Source organism: Colobus angolensis, unplaced genomic scaffold, assembly GCF_000951035.1.
Source record: "Colobus angolensis palliatus isolate OR3802 unplaced genomic scaffold, Cang.pa_1.0 Scaffold114, whole genome shotgun sequence".
NCBI classification, from domain to species: domain Eukaryota; kingdom Metazoa; phylum Chordata; class Mammalia; order Primates; family Cercopithecidae; genus Colobus; species Colobus angolensis.
This window is the reverse complement of record NW_012112475.1, coordinates 2,813,690-2,838,890: the sequence shown is the minus strand read 5'-3', so window position 1 is coordinate 2,838,890 and position 25,201 is coordinate 2,813,690. Positions and strand designations below refer to the sequence as shown.

Below are 25,201 nucleotides of genomic sequence, written 5' to 3'. Positions count from 1 at the left end.
CTATGAGCTAGAGACAAGAAGCAGGGGGACCAGCAGAGGTGTGCCCCTGCCATGCTGCCATTTGTTGTCACCTGCCTGTCAAATCACAGGTTCATTTCAAGGAAAGAACCATGTTCATAGGTGGTATTCTAAATGGAGTGGCGTGCCCTCACTGAAGGACTAGATGAGGTAAATAAAGACTAGTTGCTGCTATTCATTCATTCAGCTAACATTTATTGAGCCCTTAATGAACACAAGAGTTTTGACTTCATGACAGTTCATACTGGGACCTCAGACCACTGAAGGCAGACAGTAACAAGCAGTGCTGGCCAGGCCCCACTTTCAGAGGGGGCGGAAGGGCACTCTTGACACATGTCATATATGGTAAGAGGTGCACCCACTCACCCAGGCCTGGTGCAGGACTCTGCAAGGCCCTCCTGAGTAAAGAGCGGCCACAAAGGGCTGCTAGGCAGCACCCACTCTTGGAATCAAGCAGGGAAAAAGCACAAAAATGGAGCTGGCAGGGAGGTGTGTGTGCCTGCCCCACAGATAGCTGTGGTGAGCCACAAAGCACCAATATTCTGTTCCTCATTCAGCAACCACCCATGAGCCTCCTGGTTTATTCCAATCCCATGGCACCTGCCTGAAAACCTCTCTCCCTTCTGAGAGGAATGCTGGAATGAAACTCCACTCTGCCCCTCCCTCCCTCCTTCCTTGCTCAGGGTCCATGTGAACAGCAGGCCATTGTTGGGAAGTGCCTGTTGCAGTCATTCTTACACCCCCACAGCCACTGCCCCACACACCCACTGATGGCTACCAAGGCCCATCAATAGAGCTTGTGTCCACTGAGCCCTGGTGTCCAGGTCCAGCAGCCAGACAGGCTGAAGGTTCCCTCCTGCCATCACAGAGTAGCCAAGCACTACAGACAAAGAGGTTTTCATGGCCAGATTCCTGATGCCTGTCCCCTTACAGGGCAGATCCCGTCTTTACAGATGTCAAGGTTGGAGGGTTCTGGGTCCTCCATGACCCTGGGGGGTTGCTGGTCCCCCATCTTGGTTCTTGAGTCTCATCCTTTTAAGATGACCTTGAGAGCTTTAAGCTCATCCTGGTTGAGGGGGTTCAAGTTAAAACCCTTCAGCTCCGGTTTGCCTAGGAGAGAAGATGATCCATCAGCACGTCAGGCCTCCTGTTGGCTCTGGAACCAGGCCCAGGAAGGGGGCTGACGCTGCACTAATGCTGCCAAACTTGGCCTGGAGGTCTGGCAGGGATGGGCCTCCAATTCTGCAATGCACCAGATGAGGCATCACCACCACTCCTGTGTCACCAAGAACCTACAAAGTCATGACTCTGCTGTCTCAGGTTTTTCCAAGACCTGTGACCAATCTAGAGTGCTTGTGTTTATCAAGAATTTCAGGTCTGACCTCAATCACTCACTAAAGCCTTCTGAGTTTCCTCAGTCGGAGCGATCTGATCCCCATGCCATGCCCTGATGTATAACGTGAGATCACCCCAAGCGGTTCCTGGGACCTGGAAAAGAAGCTGTGACCGGACTAGGACTCTATAAATTCCCGTCCATTCTGTCCCTGGGCAGCTACAACCAACCACTGTGCACATCTCCAGGGCCACTCACAGGCTGCTCCGGCCACTGCCCACCTCTGAGGGTCGGGCTTCCCACCCCTGCCCTTCAAAGTCCATGCTGATGATGTTCTCCCCTCCTTGTCTCCAGTCCCTGCTAGGCCAATACCTTGGGCCTCAAAAAGGCGGTTGACCTTCACTTTAAGTTGCTTCCGGAGTTTTTCTATTTCTTTATCCAGATGATCCTGATCTGAAAAAATGACGGGGGCAAGCAGAGGATGAGATTGTACCAGACAGACTTGATCCCAGGAGTGGAGATGCCAGCCTCTCCCCAGCAAGGGCGTGTAGCTTTCAGGAAGGAAAAGGAGACATCAGAGGCCAACTGAGGAAGGATTCAAGGCTAGAAGGGACATGACCTGCTCAGGACCACTCAGAGAGCCCAGGACACAGCAGTCCCGACTTCCATTACACTGGCCTTTTTTGCATTATGCAAAGTACCTTGAGGTGGTCAGTGGACCAAAAAGGCAACAGCAGGACTTTAGGCTGCCCTCTCACAATGAAATTATGGAAAACTCCAATGCACGAACAAAGAAGCATCTCTAGATTCAGCCCACCCTAGATGGCTAGAAAATGGATGCCTAAGAAATTTTACAAACCCGAGTCCATCAAGCTGGGAGGGTTTTAGAAAAATATGATTGTGTGAGTATGTGACGTAAACAATCAACATGCAAGCCTAATGCTCAGGCTTAACTTAATTAGCCACTGTGAACAGAAAAGGGTCTCCTAGTGTCCTGGACTGCCCCTAAGAAAAGTCAGTGTGATGACAGAGGTGGCTATCAAAGCTTGATTGACCAATCAACTGAAGTCACCCAGCCAATTCTACCTGCTCACGAGTGACATTCTGGCTAGTCTGTCTCCCCACAGACTCACTCTTTCTGATAGGGAGAAACCCTGAATGGCCAAGTCTTATAGCCTGGTTCTGTTTCTCATTGTGAATGAGTAACCCCAATGTCCATGAGCTTGTTTAGCCTGTGGTGATCCCCAAGAAACCTGATGATGTCTCAGAACCCCTCTAGGTACGGTGACAAGACCACATTTGGGGACCAAAAGAGCCAACAAGATCCTCAACCCAGGCAAGGGACCCCTCTGAAAGCTTAGTCTACAGCCCACCACCAAGTGCAGTTTAATTTTATAACCATATTATTACTGTATTTTTTCAACACAACAGTTGGAAACTTCTCCATGCTGGATATAGCTTTCTCTGTTAGTAGTTTTATGTAATTGGCCGGGAGTGGTGGCTCACGCCTGTAATCCCAGCACTTTGGGAGGCCGAGGCGGGTGGATCACCTGAGGTCAGGAGTTCTGAGACCAGCCTGGCCAACATAGTGAAACCCTGTCTTTACTAAAACAACACAAAAATTAGCCGGGCATGATGGCATGCACCTATAATTCCAGCTAATCAGGAGGCTGAGGCAGAAGAATTACTTGAACCTGGGTGGCAAGGTTGCAGTGAGCCGAGATAGCGCCACTGCACTCCAGCCTGGGTGACAGAGCAAGACTCTGTCTCAAGGGAAAAAAAAAAAAAAAGAAGTTTTATTTCATGAGGTATGAAGACACCCTATCTTCAGGGACTGAGGCAACCTTGCTTGTCCTTTTGGCCATTTTCAAGGTTATGGAAGAAAAAATATGTGTAGCCTGTTCTTTTTCTAGCCAATAATCCATTTGCAGCCTGACTTGCTTTAAGATGCTTTTCCAAAGAGCCTCCAGATTATGGTTGTGGAAAGTGAGTACACTGAGTGCCCAAGCTATGGCAGACCCTAGACGTTTACTCTCCCCAAACCTCCATATTCAACCCAGTCTCTATTGCAGGGCATGTGAAAAAGAAAAGCTCACTCTCCTGGGGTCTCTTGCAGCTATGGGTAACCATGTGACTTAGTCTGGCCAATGAGATGTTGGCCGGAAGTCCCTGAGGAGATGGCCTCACTTCCAAAATAGAAGGCAAAGCTCTATGTGGCAAAAGCCTTCTATCTTTCCTCCAGCCTGGCATGAGGACTGCAATGATGAAACAACAACCAGGAGAATATGCTAAGGTACCACTGCTGGGCAGCTATGCCAGGCCTGGACTACACACCTCTGGACAATTTCTTATGCAAGAGTAAAAGAAGCATATTTCCTTAAGCCTCAATTTGTTTGGTTTTGTTAGTTGCAGCCCAACTGATTCCTCACTAGTAAGAAAGCATTATGCTAGGCACACACACACTTTTACCTCAACTTCACAGCTGTGCTACATAGACACATTCCCCTCTTAGAAATGAGGAAATAACCCACAGTGGCAGAGGTGGAATTGAAACCTACAGCAGTCTGAACCCTGTGACAGAGCTGCCTCTCCTCCAGCTACCTGAAGCCTGACTCCCTGTTCTGGGTTAAGACCAAAGCTGGTGGAAGAGGCAGCACATCCCTGACCCATCCCCAGGAGGCCTTACCTTTTTCAATCATTTCCTTTGTCTCAGGGTGAGGCATCTTGATAAACATGTTCCCAAAGCAAACCATCACATCTTCTGAAAGAGCAAATGGTAATTCCTTCAACAATTTTTTTTTTTGAGTACCTATTATCTGCCAGGCGTTGTTTTAGATACAGACAACACAGCAGAACAAGACAAAATTCCTGCCCTCTTGGAGCTTATGTTATAGTGGAAGAGAGAGAATAAACAAAGACATGATTTTTCAGACCTTGATTAAAAGTTGTAGAGAAAAATAAAGCAGGCTAAGATGGCTAGGCAATGCCAGAGGAGGACCTTGTTACTCATACCAGGTAGTCCAAGAAGGCCTTACTGATTATATGATATCTACATAGAGACCCAAGGAAAGTGAGAGTGGGAGCACTGCAGACATCTGGGGAAACAGCCAAACAAAGGAAACAGGAACAGCAAAGATCAGTAGTGTGCTTGGGGTGTTCAGAACAGCAAGGGGCCGGCGCAGTGGCTCATGGCTGTAATCCCAGCACTTTGGGAGGCCAAGGCAGGTGGATCACTTGAGGCCAGGAGCTCGAGACCGGCCTAGCCAACATGGTGAAACCCTGTATCTATTAAAAATACAAAAATTAGCTGGGTGTGGTGGTGCATGCCTATAATCTCAGCTACTCAGGAGGCTGAGGCACGAGAATCACTTGAACCTGGGAGACAGAGGTTGCAGTGAGCCGAGATCACGCCACTGCACTCCAGCCTGGGTGACACAGCAAGGCTCTGTCTCCATATAAATAAATAAAATAACAGCAAGGAGACCAGTGTGGATGGAGTCATGGGGGGCGGGGAGGGGCAGAGATGATATTGGCACACTCATGGATTCTCAGGGGCTGGATTACTCAGTCTTGCAGGACCTCTGGATTTTACTCAGATGAGATGAGAAGCAACTCGAAGATTCTGCACATTCTAGTGCACTTTCAACAAAATGTAAACTTCCTCCCTTATCCCCCAAGACCTTTCATTATGGCCTGGTCTCTGCCCCTCTCTCCAGCCATACTTCCTCCCCATCTGCTTCCTCTACCACAGCCACTCGGCCTCATCTAAAGGGTTCCCATTCTTCTGGATACATATTCTCAACACCCACCCCAAGTCCAATTCCATCTTTGGCTTTCTTACAACTTTTTTTTTTTTTTTTTGACATGGAGTCTCACTCTGTCGCCCAGGCTGGAGTGCGGTGGCCGGACCTCAGCTCACTGCAAGCTCTGCCTCCTGGGTTCATGCCATTCTCCTGCCTCAGCCTCCCGAGTGGCTGGGACTACAGGTGCCTGCCACCTCACTCGGCTAGTTTTTTGTATTTTTTTAGTAGAGACGGGGTTTCAGCATGTTAGCCAGGATGGTCTCAATCTCCTGACCTCGTGATCCGCCCGTCTCGGCCTCCCAAAGTGCTGGGATTACATCTTACAACTTTTAATTACACATTTTACGATGTTTTCCTCATCTGTAAAGCACAAGGGCAGGAACCATCAGTTTCATACACCCCCAACACTCTCTCAGTGTCTGCCATTGTCGCTAAGCCAGGAGCTAACGACCAGTCACTGAAGTGAGCAGGCAAAATCCTGAACCACAGTCTGTGCCAGAACTGCAAAACTTGCTCCCCCATCTCCTCAGACTGTTTCAATTTCCCACAAGGCTGAGTTATACAGCTGTGACCTCCTGCCTGATCTCTATCAGGGACAAGGTAAAGGCCTTAAAGGAAAATGGAACAGGCCTCCAGGGCTGCACTGAGAAAATTTCAACTTACCAGAGAGGCTGAGATCCTTCTGCAGGGCCCTCAGGCCCTCTCGATTCTGATTCCTTTTAGTGTCCAGGTCCACAATCTGAAAACCACAGGGACAGGAGGGAACTCAGCTATCTCTTGCCCCAAGCTGTCACCTCTTGACAGACAATGGCTGCAGAGACAATGAATTATTCCTGGTTACATCCAATGTCCTGCCTAAAATGGACTGATGTGTGAATGTTTTCTTCTCTCACTCAGCTTCCTGGTCTGAAAGACAATGCTGTGTGCAGCTGCCCTCTGCCCAGAGAAGATGCTGGGAAAACTAAATGGGAAATTCTGCATTATCCACTCGAACTTTAGGGCATATCAGAATCACCAGGGGAGTAGAAACCCTTCCCCTACACACTGTGATTAAGCAGGCCTAATGTTTATTTTTGGACAAACTTCTCCAGCTGATTCTGAACTAGTAATATGAGAAACCCAACAGTACTAGATTAGAACAGCAGGATTGGGGGCACTGAGACAGTGGTAACAACACAATAGCTACTAAGGAAGTGAAGCAGTAGTACAGTATACTGCACGAGAGTGCTGGTTCTGGAGCTGGAATACCCAAGTTCGAATCCTGCTGTCTGCCTCAAGCTGTGTAATTTCACCTTCCTATTTACTCCTCCGCAAAATGGAGCTACAAACAGTACCTACCTCACAGGTTATTGAGCCAGCAATTAAATGACTTAACACAGTACCTGGCACATAGTAAGCAGCTGATAAACTTTATTTATTTGTTTATTTTTTTATTTTTATTTTTTTTTGAGACGGAGTCTTGCTCTGTTGCCCAGGCTGGAGTGCGGTGGCCGGATCTCAGCTCACTGCAAGCTCCGCCTCCTGGGTTCCCGCTATTCTCCTGTCTCAGCCTCCCAAGTAGCTGGGACTACAGGCGCCCGCCACCTCGCCCGGCTAGTTTTTTGTGTTTTTCATTAGAGACGGGGTTTCACCGTGTTAGCCAGGATGGTCTCGATCCCCTGACTTCGTGATCCACCCGTCTCGGCCTCCCAAAGTGCTGGGATTACAGGCTTGAGCCACTGCGCCCGGCCTATTTGTTTATTTTTACTTTTTTTTATTTTTTATTTTTTTTGAAACGGAGTCCCGCTCTGTTGTCCAGGCTGGAGTGCAGTGGCGCAATCTCGGCTCACTGCAAGCTCCACCTCCCGGGTTCATGCCATTCTCCTGTCTCAGCCTCCCGAGTGGCTGGGACTACAGGCGCCCGCCACCACGTCCAGCTTATTTTTTGTATTGTTAGTAGAGACAGGGTTTCACCGTGTTAGCCAGGATGGTTTCGATCTCCTAACTTCGTGATCCACCCGTCTCGGCCTTTCAAAGTGCTGGGATTACAGGCGTGAGCCACCGCGCCAGGCCTGCTGATAAACTTTAACTGCTCTTATTATTCTCATCCAGCACACCCTGATCCAGTATTCAAGTTGACACATTCTTGCCCAAGTTTTCCCCTTCTCAGTAAATACCTGATCCTTCTAACTGGAGATGAGAGGGGGTCACGACTCTCGCGGCTCCCTCACCCCTTTACACAGCCACTATCACGGCCTACTGAGTCTGTCTCCAAAATACACTTCTGACCCCTTCACTTCTCTCCACCACCACTACCTAGTCCAAATCCATCTCTGGTCTGGACCATAGCAATGGCCCCTCACCCATCTCCCTGCCTCCACCCTTGCCCGCCTATATTCTGTATTCCACACAGCAGCCGGGGGATCGTTTTAAAGCCTAAATCCAATTACGTCACCCTCCTTCCCCAAGGAACTCCCTTCTAAAACTTGGCACTTAAATTAGAGCCTGGCCCAAACCCCTTACAAGGCACCCCATAAACAAGGCGCCACCTTCCCCCAGGTCCCCACCCCCTCCCGGTCACAAGGCCCCCTCAGGCCTCTTTTCGGTTCCAGCTCTCCCCTGAGGGCCTTTACAGGGCGGTGCCCCCAGATCAACCAAGGGGCCGGCAAGTGCATTTTGAAACAGGTGCTCAGGGAAACCGCCCAGAGCATGATGGGTCGAGATCCAGAGAGCATGGCAAGGCGCAGAGAAAAGATGAAGAGCAAGGAATGACCAGTACAGCGCAGGCGCTCGCGTAGTAGCGGCCAGATATTTATCGGCCCACGTCTGTCGCCTCGCAGCCGTTAACCGCCTGTCCGGGTCAACTCTCCGCGACCCCGCGGGCTTTCCGACGGCGCCGGCCGCCAGGCCCCAGCGCCGCGGACGGGCCTCTCACCTGCCGCTTGTCCGCCAGCACCTCCTCGGCGAGCTCCTCCACCTCTATCAGGTACCGCAGCACTCGCTCCGCCTCGGGCGATAGCATACCGCCCACCAACTCTTCCTGGGGCTCTGGCGCGACCCTTGCGCGGGGGGGGGTCTCCGTTTCGACTCCCACTGCGCATGCGCCGCTCTCAAGGGGCTTCCGGCGCGCCTGCACAGTTAAAAGAACGGTGGTGCGCAGGCTCCAACGCTCGCGCGCCAGCGGGCTGCGAGAGGCGGGGCCTAGCATTGGGGGCGGGGCTGGAGCGCCCTCTGCAGGCTCAGAGAGTTCAGTCCGTGAGTTGTCTCTGACTCCCTCGGTTCACACTTCTTGAGCGCTTACTATGTGCCAAGCAGTTTTAGGTGCTTAGGATGCAGCAGTGAACACAACAAAATCCCTGCCTTCATGGAACTTCATTCCAGTGGGAAACACCGACAATTAATGGCAGGTAGTGATCAGGACCTGGGAAATATGATTCTTCCCCTGGCTAAGAAACACCAAGAAGGCCCATGTGGCAGTGTGACTTATGTTTAATCTCTGACACTTTCAGTTTCTAATTTATAAAAAGGGAATGAATAAAAATCCGCCTCAGTGTCTCTCCACAGAATCCGAAGGAAGTAGGAATCGGCTGGGCGCAGTGGCTCATGCCTGTAATCCCACTTTGGAAAGCCAAAGCCCGGGGGATCACTTGAGCCCAGGAGTTAGAGACCAGCTTGGGCAGCAGAGTAAAACCTCCGTTTCCACTAAAAATTAAAAATAAAATAAAATAAAATTAGCTGGGTGTGGTGGGGCGCACCTGTTGGTCCCAGCTACTCACGAGGCTGAGGTGGGAAGAGCACCTGCACCTGGGGAGGGGAGGCTGCAGTGAGCTCTGATGGCACCACTGCACTCCAGCAGTAATCACTTTATCACTTTTAATTCCATTTAGCCAGAGTTCATTGTTGGACCCAATGCCCAGAGTAACTGGCCTATACATAAGGAACAGACTTGAAAACTATGGGCAGTAAGCGATGAAATGGTAGCTCAGAAAAGCAAACAGGTGTGGGTTGTAGGATTGCTAGGACTTCCCAGAGGAGGCAGGCAGATGGAAAATGGTTACCATCAGAACCAGAGAGTTCCCACGAGGTCTTCATGCCCAAACTCCTCATTGGATAGCTGGAAAAAAACAGAACTCAGAGAGAGGTAAGGCTTTGAAAAGAAGATGAGGGGTGAGCCATGTGGATGCCTAGGAGAAGAGTGTTCCAGGCAGAGGGAACAGCCAGTGTATGTGGAACAGAATGGGCAGAGGGAAGCAGGCAGGAGGTCAGAGGGGAAGGAGGCATTGAGCCCACAGGGCTGTAAAAGGCTCTGGGAAAGGACTTTGAAAGTCTGAAGAGCAGAACTGGTATTATCACTCTGATCTTTTGCCTCTCTGATTCCAGCTTCTTATTCTCTCCTTTTGACCTCTTGTAACCCTTCACACCCTTTGCCTTACTTGAGTGTCAAAGCAACCTTTGTATGGATGGGATTATTACCGCCCCATTTCACAGCTGCAGACTGAGGCTAGGAGAAAGGCAGTGCCTCATCACACAGCAAGCCAGGAGTGCCTGGTGTCCATGCCATTTCTGGACGCTGAAAAAGTGGTCTCCCAAAATTGTGGCCCCAGAAGCCCCAGCAGCACCTCTGTGTTGCCTAGCCTTTGGCTGCCTTCAACTACCAGAGGCAGAGCTAATTTTTCCTTCAGCCACCTGGTGTGGGGAAGGAGGGAGATTCATTAAGGATTCCTCACTGAGGGTGAATTTATCGCCAAACCCAGGATGTTTTGTATAAACACCTTCTGGTTCAGAAATGCAGACACAGGCCCTGAGAAGGAAAGGGGAATGTTTGCCAAAGCAGAAATGGGGCTCACCAGGCATCCCTCGGCCTGGACCCCAGAACTGCGTCTCCTCTACCTCAGGACCCACAGAGGGCTGGACCAGGTTGACCCTTGACCCCTACCAGATGGGCCTGGATGGGGAGAGGCTGAGAGAGGCTCCCAGATTAGCAGCTTCTTGGTGGTGACTGGCCCTTAGAGCCCACCCCTGGCCACTGGAAATGTTGGGGAGGGGAATCAGTCATTTTCAAGACTTTGAAATGGTCAGACCCAGAAAGACTCTTGGAGAGCATTTCAGTTTCAGAACCATTTATTTCACAATTATTTATTGACTTCCCAGGCCCTGTGATAGGGATTCTGCCATGAGCAAAACTGGACATGGTCCCTGCCCTCAGGAATTCCCAGTCTGGTGAGAGAAACAAACAATCAACATACAAACAAGTAAATATATGTCAGGTGGTGAAAAGTGCTACCAGAAATAGCAGCCTGATGTGGGGGCTCACACCTGTAATCCCAACATATTGGGAGGCCAAAGTGGAGCATCTCTTGAAACCAAGAGTTCGAGACCAGCCTGGGCAACATAGCAAGACCTTCATCTCTACCAAACAATAAAAATAAAAAAATTAGCCAGATGTAGTGGTGTGCAGCTGTTGTCTCAGCTACTCAGGAGGCTGAGGTGGGAGGATCAGTTGAGCACAGGAGTTCAAAGCTGCAGTGAGCTACAATCGTGCCACTGTACCCCAGCCTGGGTGACAGAGTGAGACTCTTTCTCTAAAAAAGAAAAGAAAAGGAAAGAGAGAGAGAGAGAAAGAAAGAAAGAAAAGAAAAGAAAAGAAGGAAGGAAGGAAAGGGAAAGAAAGGAGGGAGAGGGAGGGAAGGAAGGAAGGAAGGAAGGAAGGAAGGAAGGAAGGAAGGAAGGAAGGAAGGAAGGAAGGAAGGAGAGAAAGAAAAGATAGCACAGGACAAGGTGGAGAGGGAATAATGGAATGGCTATGTGAGATAAGATGGTCAGAGAGGGTGTCTCTGAGGAGATGGCATTTGAACAGAAGTGTGGAGGAGATGAGGGGGTGAGCCTTGTGGATATCTAGGGGAAGAGCGTTCCAGGCAGAGGGAACAGCCAGTGTATTTGAATAGAATTAGTGGGGGTGGGGAGGGTAGGACAGAGAGGAGAAGGAGACATTGAGCACACACGGCTGTAGAAGGCATTGGCAGAGCCCCACCCAAAATCCACTAGGGCCTCCCCAGAGGTCATCTGCAGACACTGCTGCATATGCCTGTGGCTTCCTGCTTCTCTCTGCTCATGGATGCAGGTTGAGAGGGGAATGCAGTGAATTAATATCCACGCGTGTGAACTCCTACCGAGAAAAGAGAGGCGTTAGTGACTGCATACTCTAGCTTCTTTGCCCCTCTGTGGGAGACCCAAGAGGAGGCTGCTATAATCATCCGGGCAGGAGAGGGTGGCCACTGCACCAAGAGACAGCAGTGAGGGTGGTGACTAGTGGTGGGATTCTCAGGGCCTTTGCACATACTCCCCCATTGGTCTAGATTAATTTTCTCCTATGCCTTTATTCATGTGTAACTATTCCATATCCCCCACTGCTCAGCTTGGGGTTACCTCCCCCTGAGGGTCGAGTCCTCTCTGGGCCCCCACAGTTTCTTGGACTTCCCTCATCTCTGCACTTCCCATACCACCTTTGTTCTCTAAACACCTCGCTTTGTAGTCGTGAGCTCCCCAGGGCAGAGACCTTGTCTGTCTTGTTCATTGGAAAAGTGTCCCCCTCTCTGGGTCATCGACTACCTCCCTGCTGCTGCTCACACATGCCAGTCATGGTCCTGCCTCAGGGTCTTTCTTTTTTTTTTTTGAGACGGAGTCTCACTCTGTTGCCCAGGCTGGAGTGCTGTGGCGGGATCTCGGCTCACTGCAAGCTCTGCCTCCTGGGTTTATGCCATTCTCCTGCCTCAGCCTCCTGAGTAGCTGGGACTATAGGCACCCGCCACCTCGCCCGGCTAGTTTTTGTATTTTTTAGTAGAGACGGGGTTTCATGGTGTTAGCCAGGATGATCTCGATCTCCTGACCTCGTGATCTGCCCATCTTGGCCTCCCAAAGTGCTGGGATTACAGGCTTGAGCCACCGTGCCCGGCCTGCCTCAGGGTCTTTCGATTGGCTGCTGCCTCCACCTGCATTTTTCCCTGATGTCTACATGGTTCCTTCCCTCACCTCCTACTAGTGTTTTCTTTTTCTTTTCCTTTTTTTTTTTTTTTTTTTTGAGATGGAGTCTCACTCTGTTACCCAGGCTGGAGTGCAGTGGCACAATATCTGCTCACTTCAACCTCCACCTTCTGGGTTCAAGTGATTCTCCTGCCTCAGCCTCCCAAATAGCTGGGATTACAGGCGTGTGCCACCATGCTCAGCTAATTTTTGTATTTTTTTAGTAAAGACAGGGGTCTCACCATGTTGGCCAGGCTGGTCTCAAACTCCTGACCTCAGGTGATTTGCTTACCTCGGCCTCCCGAAGTGCTGAGATTACAGGCATGAGCCATCGCGGCTGGCCCAGTCTTTTTTAAATGACACCTTCTCAATGGAGCCTGCCCTGACCACCATGTTTAAAATGCAACTTCTGCCGGGCGCGGTGGCTCAAGCCTGTAATCCCAGCACTTTGGGAGGCCGAGACGGGCGGATCACGAGGTCAGCAGATCGAGACCATCCTGGCTAACACAGTGAAACCCTGTCTCTACTAAAAAATACAAAAAACTAGCAGGGCGTGGTGGCGGGTGCCTGTAGTCCCAGCTACTCGGGAGGCTGAGGCAGGAGAATGACGTGAACCTGGGAGGCGGAGCTTGCAGTGAGCTGAGATCTGGCCACTGCACTCCAGCCTGGGTGACAGAGCGAGACTCCGTCTCAAAAAAAAAAAAAAAAATGCAACTTCTGCCCCTCCTGCTACTCCTGATCAACTTCCTCTGCTCTAGTTTTTCTTTTTCTTTCTTTTCATCATAACTTTCGTCACCTCCCAACTTGCCATATAATTTACTTATGGTTATTGTTAATCTCCTTCTGCTAGAACAGAGGCTCCTTGAGGGCAGGAATCTTTCATTTATTTCTTCACTGATGTCTCCCAAATATCTAGAACAGTGCCTGGCTCCCACAGTAGGTGCTTGATAAACAATTTTGAATGAATGAATGAATGAATGAGGAGAAGAGTCAGAATTCTACTTAAGGCAGATTCTCTCTGAGGCCAGACTCTTAAAGGTGAGGCCTGGGATCGTGCCTTATCCACTAAAGTAAGGGGACTGGTTTGTTCTCAGATCCTGAGAAGCTTTTGGAGGGTGCTGAGCAGGCACAGATATGATTGGGTTTACCTTGCGAAAGCCCTGTGTGGCTCTGGTGATAGGATGGGTGAAGGGGGCAAGTGCGGTACATTGCTCTGAGATATGTGTGTATGTGTTGAGGGTGTGGGAGGGTGAAAATGGGGGCTTGGGGAAGTGACAGGGCTGGAGCTGCACTGAGAGAGCAGTGAGAGGAATCCTTTTAATGTCCAGATTCTCCAAGCAACCTGGGTGGCTGCCCTACCAGCTCTGGCTGGGCCTCCCAGCTGCTGACAACATGCTCCTGTCCTGCAGATGGGCTGTGTACTTGCTTGGGTGGTCCCCAGCTCCTCCCTCCACTTCCTTTGCACCCCTGTGGGCTTGGCGGGTGGAAGAGACGCTTCCACCCTGTCTCCTCCCCGACCCGGAGAATAATCCCTTACATTCATGTGATTCTCCTCGCGCCCTCACTTCATCCTCCCACATCCCTGGGTAACACAAAAATCTGAATCCCATTGGGCAGATGAGGACATTGAGGTCAGGAAAGGGAATGGGACCCTCCCAAGGTCATGCAGCCAGATGGGGACACCAGGTGGGGACATGTCTCCCAGCTCCCCACGCCTCCATTTTCACCAGGCAACAGATGGCCCATGGCTTGACTTGAAAAATCTTAAGTGATCCCAAAGAGAGTGCAAGCCCAGAACATTCCAGCCCTCCTTGAGCTGGTTTTTACTGCTACCTTTTAATACCAAATTCATTCATTTTAATTTCTATAAATGGATTCTTCTTATGGAAACGAAAAACATTACAGAGAAGACTAAGCTCTTCTTTACCCTCCTCCCGCTCTTCTCAGGTCCCTCTAGTATCCCAGTTTGGGTGTGTCTTTTCAGAACTGTGATATGCATTTAAAGACATAGCTGTGAACCCGGAGAAAACCCACAGGACTATTGTGAGATGATAGGACAGGAAGGCAGGTGGAGGGCATCACACACAAACCTAGTGCTTTGCAGCATTGCTCTTGGACATCTTTGACATTTAGATCTCTTTTCTATTTTCTAATAGCTGCAAAATATTCTATAGTGAGGCCAGCGCAGTAGCTCACGCCTATCATTCCAGCATTTTGGGAGGACAAGGGGAGCAGATCACTTGAGCTCAGAAATTTGAAACCAGCCTGGGCAACATGGAAAAACCCTGTCTCTACAAAAAATACAAAAAGTAGCCAGGCATGGTGGTGCACACCTGTAGTCCCATCTATTCAGGAGGCTGAGGCGGAGGTTGCAGTGAATGAAGATGGCACCACTGCACTCAAGCCTGGGCAACAGAGCAAGACCCTGCCTCAAATATATAAATATATATTCCTTAGTGTGTGTGTGTGTGTGTGTATTTTAAAAATATAGTCTGTTTATCTCATTTTCTACATTAAAATTTGCATTTTGTTTTCATGCACTGAAGTACAGTGGGTTGAGTTAATCCTGCCTCTCAGTTATTAGCACGCGGTCATGATTTAGTCTGCAAGGACCCTTTCTTATTTATATTATTTTCTCCCACCTCCACTCACTTTTGACCTCACTGAAACCCTCTCTACTGTGTTTGATATGTCCCTAAATACTCAGAATTTCTTGCCAAATGCATCATGTTGTTTTATGTGTTTCTGTGTTTCAAAACTTCTTAGCGGGACCGGGTATAGTAGCTCATGCCAGCACTTTGGGAGGCCAAGGTGGGTGGATCACCTGAGGTAAGGAATTAGAGACCAGCCTGGCCAACATGGCAAAACCCGTCTCTACTGAAAATACAAAAATCAGCCTGGTGTGGTGGCACACGTCTGTAATCCCAGCTACTTGGGAGGCTGAGGCAGAATCGCTTGAACCCAGGAGACAGAGGTTGCAGTGAGCCGAGATCGTGCTACTGCACTCCAGCCTGGGCGACAGAGCGAGACTCTGTCTCAAAACAAAAATAAATAAATAAATACCAAACCACATACCCAGTTTATTAGTATCAGCTAAAACTGAGCATACCTAACAATTCCACTCCTATCATTGTGTGTAATTCCACACAATAGAAACACATACCTACATGTACCCAAAGACACACACAGAGATGTTCTCAGCTCACTGCAGCTTCTGCCTCCCGGGTTCAAGCGATTCTTGTGCCTCAGCCTCCAAAGTATCTGGGACTACAGGCATGCACCACCACACCCGGCTAATTTTTGTATTTTTTGCAGAGATGAGGTTTCGCCAGATTGTCCAGGCTGGTCTTGAACTCCTGGCCTCAAGTGATCCTCCCACCCCGGCCTCCCAAAGTGTCAGGATTACAGGCATGAGCCACCGTGCCTGGCCCCGGGCATGTGTTTTGAATCCACATAAATGTTATTGAGTTGTAAGTCATGTTCCTTTCCTCTTTTTTTTTTTTTTTTTTTTTTTGCCTCTCCCGATGTTTCTCAGATCTCTTCATGCACTGTAGCACTTTAGGTACCTCTAGCTCCTTACTCTTCCAGCTCCAGAGAACTGCAGAGCTGCCTCTACCTCATTTCATTTGGCCACTCTCTTGATTATGGACACCTGAGTTGCTTTCTGCCCCTATCAACACACACAGAGCCACACTGGACATCCTATGTGGTATTGCCTTGTCATAGGGCACACACACACTTCTTCTTCTTTTCTTTCTTTTTTTTTTTTTTTGAGACAGAGTCTCACTCTGTTGCCCAGGCTGAGTGCAGTGGCCTGATCATAGCTCACTGCAGCCTCAAACTCCCGGGCTCAAGTGATCCTCCTGCCTCAGCCTCCCAAGTAGCCAGGATTACAGGCACGCACCCCACCATACCCGGCTAATTTTTAAAAATTTTTAATAGAGACAAGGTTCACCATGTTGCCCAGGCTGGTCTCAAACTCCTGAGCTCAAGTGATCCTCCCACCTTGGCCTCCTAAAGTGTTTGGATCACAGGCGTGAGCCAGCATGCCCAGCCTTCTTTTTCCTAAATGCTGCCACATTTCTCTCCAGGATGGCTTCCTCATTTTCACTCCTACTGGTGAGGCACATCCTCACCAACTTTGGGCATTTCCACCTCTCTATGGCCCGCCAGTGTGGTGGCTGTAAGTAACGTATTTACTCAGCCAGTCTCTTGTGGATAGACATTTAAGTTGTTTCCACCTTTGCAGATGATACAAACTGCTGCAATCATCCTTCAGGGACGTGCTTCCTTGTACTTTTCTCTGAGTTCAATTTCTTTTCTGCCTCATCTTCCTCCACTCTTCTTGAACGCCAGTTCCTAAACACATCCTAACTTTCCCAGATCTTTCCCTGTGCTCAGGCCATGCCCTTCGCCAGGAATATCTTTTGCTGAGTGTTTACTCTTCTCTAAGGACCCTCCTCCTAGAAGGCCCTGCCCCATCCCTGCCACCAAGAGGGTTGCTCTCCCTCAGCTCCCCCAGAGGCACTTTCATTCCCTTTTCTCCTGGCATCAGACACTTTCCTGTTTTGGACAAGACCAGGTATTTGTTGTTGTTCATGGTTCTGGCTTTCTCACCAGCCCAAGAGTCCATTGAGGCCAGGGGTTCCATTGGCTTCCTCGAAGGTGCTCAGGACCCTCAGATGGGGCTCAGGAGAGGTCTGTCGAATGACTGAGGCCATGACCTAATTATGGGAATGAAGGGACCACTCTCCCTTTCTCTCTCTCCCTCTTCTTCTCCCCTCTCTCCTGCGTCTCACCCCTACCCCTTAACCAACTAGAACCTTTCAGGAGCAGCTCATTCCACTGGAAAGAGGATGGAACATTCAGTCAAGACTCCCCCTCTTGCCGGGCACGGTGGCTCAAGCCTGTAATCCCAGCACTTTGGGAGGCCGAGACGGGCGGGTCACGAGGTCAGGAGATCGAGACCATCCTGGCTAACATGGTGAAACCCCGTCTCTACTAAAAAAATACAAAAAAAACTAGCCGGGCGAGGTGGCAGGCACCTGTAGTCCCAGCTACTCAGGAGGCTGAGGCAGGAGAATGGCGTGAACCCGGGAGGCGGAACTTGCAGTGAGCTGAGATCCGGCCACTGCACTCCAGCCTGGGCGACAGAGCGAGACTCCGTCTCAAAAAAAAAAAAAAAAAGACTCCCCCTCTTTTGGCTGGGCACAGGCAGCTCCACCCATCTGGAAAGGTGATGTGGGCCTCACTTATTCCCTCAGGTCAATGGCTATTGAGTACCTGCACTCACCCAGGCCCTGGGATCCAGTAGTACATAAGACAGGCCAAGTCCTGGGCCTGACAGGCTTTCAGCCATGGGGCAAGATTGACACCATGCATGCACCCTCCTAATTGTGATAATGCTTGAATAAAAAGCTCAGAGTCCAGTGAAATTATATAGAGGGCGGTCCTGGACTGGAGGTGGAGGAGGCTTTCTTGAGAAAGTGACATTTAAGCTGAGATTTAAGGATAAGTAGAAATAAACTAAGCAACTGGAGAGGCTATGGGTGGTGGGGGTTTGGGACGGGGGTGGAGAAAGTGCTTCTGCCAGAGGGAACTGCAAGTGCAAAGGCACTGTGACAGGAGGGAGCCAGGGGAAGACCAGTGTGTCTGGAGTCCAAGGAGAAGGGGAAGAGAGGCTGTAAGGGTAGACAGAAAGCCCTGGTCAGCAAAGTAAAGCTGGAAAATGGACTCATTCGCTCAATAAATAATTACTGGATGCCCACTATCAGCCAGAAGCTGTGCTATAGCAGTGAACATGACAGACAAAGTCCCTGTTCCCACAGAGCTCCCTGGGGGCAGGGAAAGAATAGCTAACCTTTATAGAGGCCCTACTATGTGCCAGGAACTGTGCTGAGCACTTTGCATGCACTATTTCATTTCATCCTCACCACCACTCTATGAAGCAGGATACCCATTTTATTGAAGAGGAAACTGAGCAAGGTGGAGTGATTTACCCACCTGTAAGGAGTCTTGAGGACTTACTGCAGGCCATTTAAAAAGGCCTTTTACAAGCACTCTCACTCAATGCTGGTGTATGGAGGATAAATTGGTACAGCCCCTATAGAGGGCATCTATCAAAATTATAAAACACACATGCTGTTCAATCAGCAAGTCTATCACTAGAAATTTATTCTACAGATACCCAAAATGGCATGTCCACAAAGTCATTCACTGAAGTATTGCTGTAAAAGGCTGGAGAAAACCTAGCTGCCCATGATTTGGGGGACTGATGAAGTGAATTGTGGCATATGCATGCAATGGAATGTTGCCATACCATGAAAGAATGAGGGTCCCTCTATGCACCGATAGGAAGCAATTTCCAAAAATGCTGTCATGTGGGGAAAACAAAGTATAGGACTATATATAATTAAGCTATCATTTGTTTTAAAATGGTGATGGTAGGTATATAAATAGAAAGATGAGAGAGAGAAGAGACAGGCATAGAGGAAGAGAGGGAGAGAGAGAGAGGCTCAAGAAACTTATAGCATTGATTGCCCACTGTGAAGGGGAGGGTGGCTGGAGGATAGGGTAGGAGAGACACTTTTCAATGTGTCCCCTTTGTGCCTTTGAGTTTTGAACCATGTGAATATACTGACCATTCAGTAAATAAGTAAATACAATTATGTTTATTGAAAGGACTTTCTGACTCTATGGGGAAGAAAGAGGCATTGGGATGAAGAAGACATCCCAGGATTGTTGAGTTAAAGACGTCAGTGATTCCCTTTTTTTCCAAATGAGGAAACTGAGGCCTACAGAGGCGAGGTGACTTATTCAAGGTCACCTGTGCAGGTAATGGCAGAACCAGGACTGGCTATTACCTGAATTGTAGCGTTTTGTCCTTTTCTGTCACACTGAGCATCTGCTATATGCCAGGCCCCACTAAGCGCTGAGGATACAGTGGTGAACAAGATAGGCATGACTGCTGCCTTAATGCAACTTACATTTTAGGCAAGAAACAAATAACTATATATTATAAAATCAGGTAGTGATCAAGTTTATGAATGAAAAATAAGGCAAGTGAAAGGATAGAGAACATAGGGGAGTGGGAGAAATGATCAAGAAAAATCCCTCTGAAGAGGCAACATTTTAGAAAGGAGAAAGATGGAGCCTTGTGAATACCTGGGAGCACTGGAGGAACAAAAGCCCCATGGAAGGAAGAAGGTTGGCTTGTTAAAGGAGCCAGTGTGGCTGGAACAGAGTGAGCAAGGGAAAGACAGTGGGAGATGAGGTCAGAGAGGGAGCCAGGACAGAGAATATATGCAGGGCTGAGGACTTTGGCTCAAAGTCAGGCAGGAAGCAGTCGCAAGTTCTAAGCAGATGTGGGACCTGATGAGATTTCCCTTTTTAAAAGGCCCCTCTGGCTGAAGGTGGAGACTGAACATGAGGAGAGAAAAGAGGGGCTGCAGGGAACCCAGCGAGGAAGCAGGGGCAGTCCAGTTGTCCTGGAGAGAGGTGACAAGCCTGGGGCAGTGTGGTGGGGAGCACAGATTGGTGTCCTCATCTGTCCAATACGGGAGTTGAACAAGATGTTCCTTTAGGGCCTTTGCAGCTTTGGGATTTGGTAATTTCATGAATGACCTCAGAACATATCAACTAGGTGAGCCAGCCACACTGTTTTTCTTTTCTCACAATCTCCAGGTTTCTCCCCTTGGATTCTGGGTCTGAACAGACCCAGTGATCTGAGGCTCAGATCGGGACTCCTGCCCACCCCCTCCCTGCCAGCCCGCTCCTGTCCCCACCTCCCAGGGACAGATGGGTGGGCGGCAGGAGCAGCTGGGCCTTGATGCCTGCAGGGCCCTGGGGGAGGGAATTATCTGAGAGTTCATAACCCTGCTCTGCCTTCCAGATCTTGAGTTAAAAGCCCCACATGTCACAGCTCCAAGGGGCGCGGGTTGGAGGGTGGCAGAAGAGGGGTAGGGCAAGACACTTTTCAGTCCTGTAGCTGCCCATGGGGTACAGTAACCCGGGGTGCTGAGGACTCCAGGAAGCTATTAGGGCTGAGGCTGAAAGTGGTGACCCTCAGGCTGCGTCTAACCTGCTGGCTTTTTTATTTGGCCTGAAAAGCGTTTGAGAAAAGTTGGAGCCAGTGCTTAAAAATCAAGGAACTTTACAGTGAAATCCAAATTTCTGACTTCTCCTGAATAATTAAAAAATCTGACCAGACTGACCACCCATTCCTAATTACAACACCCAGCAGGAGCTGAGTAGCAGCTGTCCCTATTATTATTTTATTTTATTAATAAGTAAATACATGCACATGATTCCAAAAAGAAATCATAAATTGGCACATATCATGAAGTCTCCCTCCCATCCTTGCCTGCCCTTCTCCCCAGTTCCCCCTTTAGTAATCTCTTTATTTTCTTATGTAAATTTCCAAAGTTTATGCATATAAAAACACATTAAAAATATATATTATTATTCCCCTTTTCACCTAGCTTCATCCCCTGTTCTCTGCCTTGTTTTTCCCCGAGGAGGTCTTTCTGTATTAGGACATAGAGAGCTTGCTGCTACACACCATCACATTGTCAGAAGTCTCATGATTTATTTAGCTGATCTCCCACTGATAGGCATTTAGGTCATTCCCACTATTTGCTTTTATAAACAATGCTGTATCAGTGTTCTCATGCATAGTTTGCACAGGTGCAAATATTTTAGTCGGAACTAAAGGAAGATTATCAGGAGCTGGTTCAAGCGGAGGGTGCAGTACACAAGAGCTGAACCCTCAGCAGGATCCCGAAGCAAGGCTAAGTGAGGAAACGTGATGAGGGCTGTTTGTAAAAGTGATTCCTGGCAAGGCACAGTGGTTCACGCTTGTAATCCCAGCACTTTGGGAGGCCAAGGCGGGAGGATTGCTTGAGCTCAGGAGTTTGAGACCACACCAGGCAACAAAGCGAAATTCATCCTTACAAAAAAATGTTAAAGACTAGCTGGACATGGTGGTATGTGCCTATAGTCCCAGTTACTCAGGTGGCTGAGGTGGGAAGATCGCTGGAGTCCAAGAGTTTGAGGCTGCAGTGAGCTATGATTGCACCACTGCACTCCAGCCTAAGCAACAATAAAGAGTGATTCTCAACAAAGGTCAGAGATGTGGGTGACTAGGGAAAGGCTCTCAGATTGGCTCCTGCCACTTGCAAGACATGGGACTTCTTTCTGAGTCTCAGAGTCCCTGCCTATAAAATGAGAGAGGGGCTTGGAGAGCTGGATGAAATCCCAAAGGACTTTTCCAGTTCTGACCAGCTGCGGCCACCTTCTCCCTCCACACAAGACAGACTCAGCCTCTTCTCAGTCCTTGAACTTGCCTCACTCCGTGCTATTGCAGAGTGCTTGCCCAAGCTGATCCTACCCCACCCCCCACCACTGGAACATCACCTCTGTGCACTCCTATTGGTTTTTGTCTGAATCTCTGAACTGGCGGGCCACTCGGAACACACCAGCCCAAACCCCTTCAGGGTGGAGTCCCCTGTACAATACCCCAGAGAGCTGGGTCACCTCCATACCTGATCCCACTTCAAATTCTTCTCCTTGTCACTCTCCCCAGTCACCTGAACTTTTAGCATAGAGTTCTTGAACGCCAACTCTGCTACTTCCTAACAAATGGCATTTGTGACAGTACCTCCCTGAATTTCAATTTCTACCTGAGAAATGGCTGGTTCGAGGATAACATGTGATGGTACTAGTAAAGTTCTTAGCACAGCTCCTGACACACAGAAAGGCTTAATAATTCCATAAGTCACTGCCCTTGTCTGAATAAGTTACCTTGTTTATAAAATGGGGAGAACCTATAGAATCTATCCTTTCCCCCTGCCCCCGCAATGATTTCTTACTCTGTCACTCACGCTGGAGTGCAGAGACATGATCATGGCTCACTACAGCCTCAAATTCCTGGGTTCCAGTGATCCTCCCATCTCGGCCTCCCCAGTAGCTGGGACTACAGGTGCATGCCACCACACCTGGCTAATTTTTGTCTATTTTGTAAAGATGGGGCCATATTGCCCAGGCTGGTCTCAAACTCCTGGGCTTGAGCAATCCATCCACCTCCGCTTCCTAAAGTGCTGGGCTACAGGTGTGAGCCACCATGCCCAGCCTCAGAACATATTTATAGGGGTGATCACTCACTCACTTATTCATTCATTCATTGACTTAATGATTTTTGTAGAATACCTGTTGAGTGCCCAGCACAGCACCGGGCACTAGGAGATTTGGTGGTGAAGAAAATAGATGAATTGTTCCAATCCTCATGGAGCTCCCAGGCAATTCCGAACAGGCAAGCATAGATTGCCAGTGTGCTGATATTAAGAAGGAAAAAACAAAGATATTATGGAAGCTCATAGCAGGGTTGTGTCAGGGAGACTTCTCTGTGAGATAAGGAGCAGGGCACGGCTGGGTGGGAGAGTCAGGAGGGTTTCTTGCTGGAGACATCACCCTCATCTAATAATTAGCTTTAATTATCCTCACCACAGTCCTAGAAGGAAGGCACTGGTTATCTCTCATTTTACTTTTCTCTGAAGATAAATTAAGTGACTTGCCCAAGGTGATGGAGCCAGGAAGGGATGAATGGTTTCTGTTTGTTTGTTTGGTTTGTTGGTTTTTGAGAGGGAGTCTCGCTCTGTTGCCCAGGCTGGATTGCAGTGGCCTGATCTCGGCTCACTGCAACCTCTGCCTCCCGGGTTCAAGCCATTCTCCTGCCTCAGCCTCACAAGCAGCTGGGACTACACCATGCCCGGCTAATTTTTGTATTTTTAGTAGAGACAGAGTTTCACTCTGTTGGCCAGGCTGGTCTCTAACTCCTAACCTCGTGATCTGCTCACCTCGGCCTCCCAACACGCTGGGATTACAGGTGTGAGCCACTGCACCCAGCCGATGAATGGGTTTGAAACCCAGATTTCCTGGCTGTGGAGTCTCAGACCTAAAAACCTGTCTTCTGCTGCCTGTTTGAATAGGCAAATCCTGGGATATAGAGCATCATGGGAAGTAGAGAGGCTGCCTTCACTTGGATGGGGCCCAAAAGTGGGACTCTAACTTTGCCACATCCTATCCAGACACCCGTGAAAAGGAAGAGATCAAGACACATACAAGAACTGACTGAGGACCCTCAGGGTGGCTGCGGCCAGAGTTTCTCCCCTGCCTGCTACCATCCAGGGCTCTGTGCACTTCATTAGTCTCCCTACCTAGGGTTGTGGGAGAGAAAGAAAAAGCAGATATATTCCTTTCTAAATTACACTGGGATTCAGACCTTCCAGCCCAACCCACAAACACTCTTGCTCACTAAACATGACTGTCAATGGGGGACTGTCAGCCTTGAATCCATCCTGGAAAACTCCCTTAATCCCTAACTCTTTCTGTTCTGTTTTCAGCCTTGGACAACAGCTGGTACCCCAACCTCCTAAGCATTGCTGAGACCAAAACAGTCCCTGGGCATGAAAAGGATGCCAGGCTGCAGGACTGCAGATGGCTTCTCCTTCCTGACCCAGGGCAGCTGTCTCCCTTCATCCTCTCTTCCCTGCCACTCTGAGACAGGTTGGTTCTCCCGCTTCCCTTCCTCAGCTTCTCTTTCTTCACCCCCTACCCTTTGTCCCTCCTCTGTCCCTCCCCTTGAAGGGTAGCAAAGCCTATTCTGGAGCCAGATGATGGGCATGAATTTGGCTCTAGCTCCTACTAATTGTGCGGCCCTAAACAAATTAATTTCTCTGTTGCTTAGTTTCTGCGTCTGTAAAATGGGAGGAAAAAAAGAGCTAGCTCACAAATTGTGAGGGTAAAATGAGTTAGTGGTTGTAGTGTTTTGGACAGTACCAGGCAAAGAGACACTACTACATGAGTGTTTGTATAATAAATGCCTGGGTACATCCAATCTGATCAAAGGCGGAGATGGGAGATGAGCTTGGGGTATCCAGGATGTGTGAAAACCCCACACCCTCTCATAGATTACTGCTATAATCTCCTTCTGGTCTCACCAGTCCCAGGCTGCTTCCTTGTGATTGCTTCTCTACTCTGGCTGCTGGGTCTTCTTTCTAAATCCTGATGTGACGACATAACTCCCCTGCTCAAATTCTGCAGTGGTTCCCCATTGCCTGCTGGATAAAGGCCACCTTCTGGCCCCTTAGGATCTCATCTTCAGAATTCTCCAGCCCCATCTTCCCCATCTTTCTACTCCCCTGGATCTGAGATCCAGACTTGCTTGAAGATATGCCCTCCAGTCTCAGGCCTCCAGGCCTTTGCACTTGTGCTTTCCTCTACCTGGTGTTTCCTCCCATCCCTTTCCTCTTGATGTTGGATGTTGTCCCCTTCCCCCCCCCTACTCTACTAGGGCTGTAGCCAGATGAAGGCAGTCCCTGAGGGAGGGAAAGGGGAGAGTAAGGAAGAGACAGCAACTCAGAGCTGCAGCTTTCTCAGCTTCAAAACGAAGACAATAAGAAAAGGGGACCTCTCAAGATCAAAGGAGGGGATGGAACAATATGTGAACACTCAGGAAACTGGAAATGAGCGTTAGCATGGAGTGACTGCTAAAGGGTTGCTGGGGGGCCCGCCCAAGTCCCCCAGCTCCTTTCTTCCAAGTCCCTCACCCACCCACACCCACCCTCCGTCAGACCCAGACCCCTGGAGGTGAACACAGGAGAAAAACGAAGTGGAGAGAATGGGAAGGCGGCGGTGATAAAGAAAAAAGAAGGAAGTGCAGTCCGGGAGGAGATGAGAGACAGAAAGCAGGGGGTTGGAGCCCCGCGCCTCCGACGAAGGAGGGAGAGGGTGACCTGGGATGCGCCCCGCCTCCCCTGCTTCCCCATTCCCGGGGGCTGCCCCCCTCCGGCCGCAGCTCAGGAGGGTGGGGGCGGGGCGGGGCGGCGCCGAGGAGAATGAATAATTGAAGTGGAGGGGAGGAGGAAGAAGAGGAGAAGGAGGAAGAGGAGCCGCCCGCGCAAGGTCCTCCCCACGCCGCACCCCCCTCCGCCGCCCGGAAGTCGCTCCCCGCCTCCCGCTCCGCCAACATGGCCGCGAAGTCGGATGGAGC

General features: G+C 49.5%; 1 protein-coding gene across 3 annotated transcripts in view; it reads right to left on the bottom strand.

The window, feature by feature from the left end:
• Nucleotides 1-192: 192 nt before the first annotated feature.
• PDRG1 (p53 and DNA-damage regulated 1) overlaps nucleotides 193-25,201 on the bottom strand; it is a 25,519-nt gene continuing 510 nt past the window's right edge. Inside the window, exons 2-6 of one of the 3 annotated variants that reach the window (XM_011960022.1) lie at nucleotides 8,069-8,263; nucleotides 5,818-5,893; nucleotides 4,038-4,112; nucleotides 1,724-1,804; nucleotides 193-1,128 (exon numbers count right to left, since the gene is read on the bottom strand). In XM_011960022.1, the coding sequence (XP_011815412.1) occupies nucleotides 1,046-1,128; nucleotides 1,724-1,804; nucleotides 4,038-4,112; nucleotides 5,818-5,893; nucleotides 8,069-8,155 (402 nt within the window). In that variant the 5' untranslated portion in view covers nucleotides 8,156-8,263 and the 3' untranslated portion in view covers nucleotides 193-1,045. Of the gene's footprint in view, nucleotides 1,129-1,723; nucleotides 1,805-4,037; nucleotides 4,113-5,817; nucleotides 5,894-8,068; nucleotides 8,291-25,201 lie in introns of those variants that run through there. The other 2 variants (XM_011960018.1, XM_011960029.1) reach the window with 2 other exon arrangements.